Source organism: Sinocyclocheilus grahami, unplaced genomic scaffold (genome assembly GCF_001515645.1).
Source record: "Sinocyclocheilus grahami isolate Dianchi unplaced genomic scaffold, SAMN03320097.WGS_v1.1 scaffold392.1, whole genome shotgun sequence".
Classification (NCBI taxonomy): domain Eukaryota; kingdom Metazoa; phylum Chordata; class Actinopteri; order Cypriniformes; family Cyprinidae; genus Sinocyclocheilus; species Sinocyclocheilus grahami.
The window spans coordinates 653,001-659,392 of record NW_015505571.1 but is presented as its reverse complement, the minus strand read 5'-3'; the positions used below and the strand labels follow the sequence as shown (position 1 = coordinate 659,392).

At 37.1% G+C, this 6,392-nt stretch overlaps 1 protein-coding gene across 1 annotated transcript in view; it reads right to left on the bottom strand.

Annotated features, from left to right (window-relative positions):
* The window catches only part of LOC107550214 (little elongation complex subunit 2-like), a 32,371-nt gene extending 30,477 nt beyond the window's left edge, over nucleotides 1-1,894 (bottom strand). The window contains exons 1-2 of the mRNA XM_016231454.1: nucleotides 1,805-1,894; nucleotides 1,620-1,736 (exon numbers count right to left, since the gene is read on the bottom strand). Coding sequence (XP_016086940.1) covers nucleotides 1,620-1,736; nucleotides 1,805-1,818 — 131 coding nt within the window. The 5' untranslated portion in view covers nucleotides 1,819-1,894. The remainder of the gene's footprint in view (nucleotides 1-1,619; nucleotides 1,737-1,804) is intronic.
* Nucleotides 1,895-6,392: the final 4,498 nt, after the last annotated feature.

The window sequence follows — 6,392 nt, the reverse complement described above, 5'->3', positions numbered from 1 at the left end:
TTTAAAGGAACACTCCACTATTTTTGAAAATAGGCTCATTTTCCAACTCCCCTAAAGTTAAACAGTTGAGTTTTACCGTTTTCGAATCTATTCAGCCGATCGCCGGGTCTGGCGGTAGCACTTTTAGCTTAGCTTAGCATAGATCATTGAATCTGATTAGACCGTTAGCACCACACTCAAAAATGACCAAAGAGTTTTGATATTTTTCCTATTTAAAACTTGACTCTTCTGTAGTTACATCGCGTACTAAGACTGCCTGAAAATGAAAAGTTATGATTTTCTAGGCCGATATGGCTAGGAACTGTACTCTCACTCCGGCGTAATAATCAAGGAACTTTGCTGCCGTACCACGGGTGCAGCAGGCGCAATGATATTACGCAGCGCCTGAAAATAGGCTAACTTCCGTCAACATAACCAACGTGACCACCTGCTTGCACAGGGAGCGTGCTGGGGACTATTTTCAGGCGCCGCGTAATATCTATATATATTGGTCATTTTTGAGCGAGATGCTAACAGTCTAATCCAGGGTTCCTCAAATCTTACCCTGGAGGTCCAATGCGCTGCAGCTCCAACCCTGATCAAACTCAGCTACCTGTGATTTTCCAATGATCCTGAAGACATTGATTAGCATGCTCAGGTGCGTTTGATTAGGGTTAGAGCTAAACTCTGCAGGAAAGTGGATCTCGTGGGCCAGATTTGAGGATCCCTGGTCTAATCAGATTCAATGATCTATGCTAAGCTAAGCTAAAAGTGCTACCGCCAGACCCGGCGATCGGCTGAATGGATTCGAAAACGGTAAAACTCAACGGTTTAACTCTAGGGGAGTTGGAAAATGAGCCTACTTTCAAAAATAGTGGAGTGTTCCTTTAACTCTTTTGTAGTCTTATTTTAGACAGAAAACAAATAACCTTTTTTTTTTTTTTTTTTACTTCATTGGGATAGAAAATGGGACTTTTGTGGCATTGTCTGTGTGAACATCCACTCAAAATAAAAAAATATTACACACACACACACATATATATCAATACATTTGGTGTCCACATTAAACTACATTTTCAAAAGTGATTTTATACACATAAAAAGCATATTACATGCAAAGTAAATTGTCTACTTTAATGTTTCAAACAACTTTTCAGAAAATAAAATGTCAAAATATGTGTAAAATAATGTTCCACCAGATATATTTGTAAAAATGAAACAACATACTTATTCTGACCATTAACTCACTTATTAAAAAGCTTCTTTTTTTTTTTTTTTAAAGTGATCATACTAAATTGTATTATATTTAATGATTAAAATGTAAATGATTACAAACTTTTTGTTGACAAATGAGATTTGAAGGATGCTTTAAAACCCTTTTCATCTACAGAGTATCCCTTACAAAAATGACCATGGTTTTACTATAGTAATTATGAACATTTGGTAGAAATGTTGTACATTCAAGTATTTAGGCTACTATTTTCCCATATCAGATAGCACTGATAGTTTGAAAGCTGTAACCATGGTTACACGATCTAATTAGGTTAATGAAGAGCCATTTTATATGTGGTTATTACGCTCTTGCTAATAATAACGCAGTTTCGCAACACTTGTCGTAGGGTTTGAGCACAGTCACTTACCTGTGTAAAAGAGCAAACAGTTCTTTGACGGTGGGCGCGAGAGTGAACTTGTCAAACACATCTCTGGAGAACTCAAGTGGCCCAGTGACAGGAGCGTCGTTCCTGAGGACAAACCAGCTGACTGCAGTTTATTAAACTGGTCAGCATGAAAATGTGTTTATTCAGCGAATCATATTCTCACCTACCATTTGAACTCCATGACCGCCGAGTCTCCCAAGTACTCTCGCACGCTGACGGTCCCTCATCACAACAGTGAGAATGCGATAGATGAATCTTCCGGCTAGAACCAAAACATGACACAAAGGTTCCGCTTCCTATCACACGTTTGAGATTTTTCGCACTTCTTAATTATTATGCTTTTATTGGTACAATAAATGTGAAACAATAAATATATAAAAACAATTACTTCCAGTGGTGTAGGGTTTTGGCGGCACATACTGAAAAAGATCAATAAATAGCTTGATGAAAAAGTTTTTGTATCATACTTTAAGAGCAAATCTGATTCCAGTCAGAAATTAGAATGAGTTTAAATGATTAAGGCTAATACTTAAGCACAATTAAATGTAGAATCTTTTATCAAGTATGTTTATGACGAGACACTTTGACTTTTTAAATTGACAGTTTTCCTCAGTCCCTTTCACATGTTGTGTTAATTTAGTTTCTGACCCTGATAGCGCACGTACATCACAGAGACGTTTATTAGACGTCTGCATTTACATCTTCAAGACATATTTTTAAGAGTGTTTGCACATCTACAATACGTCCAGCAGATGTACGTGTGCTATCTGGGAATGAGTTCATGTCAAGTCTTCACAGTTCAGAAGGCTTTCCCTAGTACGTCTGCAAGAGTACGGTTGTATACCATAGTATTTTTTTGTGGAAGTCAACGGCAACCACCAACTGTTTGATTACCAGCCATCTTCAAAATATCTTCTTTTGTGTTCAACATAAGAAAGCAACTCATACAGGTTTGGAACGACATGAGGGTGAGTAAATGATGACAGAATTTTCATTTTTGGGTGAACTATCCCTTTAAGTAAACTTTGCAACCCACTTCAAACTATTTGAGTCCACATGTACGTATCTCATATTTTCTTTATATTTAACACATTTAATGCCTACTGCTTCTCCGAGAAAAGGTAATGGCTTCCACTCCATCAAATGTAACATTAGTGTCTGTAAGTTTTGAAGTTTTCTTTTAAATGTGTGTTCTGTTCCTCCACTTCCATCTCTGAAGGTTTTGTGGAAATTACTTCCAACCATGAACTACATAAAGAAGAATGACACACACTGAATAAGAGCCCATTACAAGCGGTAAATTTTATTATGGGATAACAGCACATAAAGCACATCTAAAATCGATGTGTCCAATGCACTTTTAATAAAGGTAATATTAAAGGTACAGTTTCTAAGTACAATATAACAACATTCATATTAGAATGAAAAGTATTTAAAAGACAACATTAAATTTCTTATTTTTCTTTACAGCGGTATTTACAAAATGAATCAAAATACTTATTTTCATATTTAAGAATCAGACAAACAGAAGGAGCAAAACTACTATTGAGAAGAGACTATCTCCTAAAGAGAGTTCCAAAGAGCTGAATAAAAAGGTACATGATCGACTGTCCCCATTTTAAGATCAGTAGCAAACATGTGACGTAAAAATATGTGACAACCGCAAACCGTTCTCTGCTTTTGTCCCCCCTGCCGGTAAGCAGGAGTAAAATCCAACCCATCCTGCCCCAGCCCTTGTGCCCTCCCCTTCAGCTCAACAAGAAATAGAAGTGTAGTATGCATCAATTAACATACACATATGAACACTTAAAATACATTGCATTAGTCATTTTGTTTCATAATAGTCAACTTAAAACCTAATTGTCAGGAAACAACAGGGAGAACATGGAGTGGATTGTCTATTGTCCGCCAGTTTGTCTCTGCAAATATCCAAATGGGGTTTGTGTTTAACATCCAACCAGGGTGCAACTGACTGGATGCAATGTCCCACAACCAACGTGAAGATGTTTGGAGGAAAAGAAAAAGTAGCATCTGAGAATCTCAGAAAATACAGGACATCACAGAGACAAGAAAATGCTGTTTCCATGGCTATAAACAAACATGAAACGCCTCAAAAGACGGCCAATGAAAAGAAAAGTCAGTAACACAAGACAGAATTCACCTATGTGTGCAAACACAGTCATTTGAGTATGTGAAAACAAAACGGACGAATAAGAGTTTCTGCATCCTATACCACTGAGAGGCACTCAGTGTAGTTTGCTATGTATTATTGCAAGTAGATTCTGCCTTGCTACAAAGATAAAAACAGGAAGTTTCGACAAAACTTCGTACAACCACCTTTGTCCTGTACAATTTATAACACTTAACCATTGTGTGTATATGTAAGTGTGAGTGGATTTAGGATAGGGAAAAAAAACTTTTATGAAGCGCGTTTTTAAAAAACAGAAGGTAGAATCAACAAAAAAAAAAATGGAGGGAGCCAAATAGCGGCAAACAATCCGGTACTTTAACGTGCGTTTAAAGTCCTTCCAGCAGAAAATAAGCACTGGATTAGAAACTCCTCCAGCTATAGTTTCGAAACAATCAAAAAGAAACGCAATACTGCTGCTTTTTCCATTTTTTAAAGCATGAACAATCATCTTTGTTGCGAAAAATTCAAAATTGTGACGTTTAATAGAGATTTACTTAGCCGATACTTGCTAATAGCCTAATCTTAAAAGTGGGAAGGAAACAAGCCGCGTCCCAAGACTAGCACACTGATACAGGTACTTGCTGGGTATTCGAAAGTAAATTTACCACTATCATTATCTTTATCGTTATTATCATTATTATTATTTATCAAGTCCTAATATCAATAATGCATCAATACTCAGTGAAATGAATTGACTAAGAGGGTGGCCTAGTCTATGAATCCATAATTTTTGTTCACAAAAGTAACTTACCTAGCACCACACATCAGTATAACACAAAAATTAATGTCCGCACACCCTACCGCTAATCGAACTAAGTCTAAAAGAGAGAAGTATACTCAAAACAGAGATATTGTACAGCATGATGTGTCTGATAAAACAGATAAATATTTGCACTGAGCAGGTCTTAATAGCAGTATTTTCTTCTTACCTATACAGACAGAAGTTACAAAGTTACTTTTATACATGTGATCGATAGAACATTAAATATCGTGAATTAAAAGCCGAAAGGAGGACAGGGAAACATAGCTGTACAGTTTACAGGGCATTTGACGTTCGTAGTTCTCCACCCGGGAACAGAACTAGTCAATATACAAATAAAACAAACAAACAAAAAAAATGACAATCAGAGAGCGAAAAAACCCAAAGCGAAACAAAATGAAACGTGATAAATAAGAAAATGTATTTACATGCAGATGTTCAAAGCCTATGCACAAAATGAATCATAACATACTATATATTATTGCTTGACATTTGATTATGGCTAAAGACTTTTCTTTTCGTCTATTATCTAAACATAGTTCACTTTTAATAACGCATCAGCTGTGCTTTTGGATAGAAAACGCAAGGAAAAGGATTGACGTAAATCTTAGTAACACTTTAACCTTCAGCTTGAATGCTGTCGCAAACATGACACGTCATCGGAATTGAGAAAAAAAATATCGGTAAATGTGACTTTCGTTCAAACTGTGAGTGCATAGGCCTTGTTGCGTTTGCATAACTTTAATCGAAATTAACGTCGAGGTGCAGTGTGTCATGCTTGTACAGCCTCGTCAAGGGATTCAAGCTCAGTGCTACGTAAAACATTACATTCCTGGGGGAAAAAAACGTTCGTTCTTACATACAATTCATCATCTCACCCTGCTGCGTCTGATCTTTTAAAGCCTTGTCTGGGGGTTTGACCTTAAGCAAACATTACAAATAGCACAAACACACACGCTCTCGCATCCACATTCGGATCTATATTGCTTCTCACATTGATAAACAAAGGAAACCACGGTTGAAAAAGAATTTCGTTAAACAATTTACAAGGGAAAATGTATGGATCTTCCACCGATAAGAGAAACACAGGACTTATCCCTTCACACGTCTAAAATACCACAGCTCCAGAGGCGTTTAAGTACCTTTGCTTGTATTAGAAAAAATAAAGTTCTATCCCATAGCATATTGCTTTAAAAGTCTAATACAAACTACACTGAAAAAATACAACATGCAAAAAGTGGTAAAACGCGACTTTACTATAGCTTTTATGGTGTTAGAACTGACTTGAGGATCATTGGACAGGAAACAGCAAAGCCTGTTCATCAAGGGGACTCCACAGCAGTGGTTACCCTGTAGAAACCCGTATTTGTCACGCGCGACAATTCTCCCGCGCGGACGTCTGAAGGTGGAGTAAATTGTGAAGAGGTATTTGGCACATAGACTCAAACAATTATGAGTGACGATTAGAACAATTCCCCATCCAGAAAAAAAAACCAAAGCTGGAAATTAGCGTAGCACGCTTGAGGTTGATATCTTGCTTTGTTGGATTTGCGGGAATTAGATCTTGGAGCTCACTGGGTGATTTGATAAAGCCAGTGGCCTACCGTTTTCTTTTGACTTGACAGCAATCATGCTAGTGAATAACATGGAAGGACATGAGCCCATAAATTGCGAAAGATGAAAAACTAGCTTTAAAAAAATGATCTATAGGACCACTGAACGGTAACAGATGAGTGTTTGTTCCCATTTGTACTTTAACATCATTACTAGGTTGTTTTGGGTTCAGTCCCGTTTCTAGTGAGCT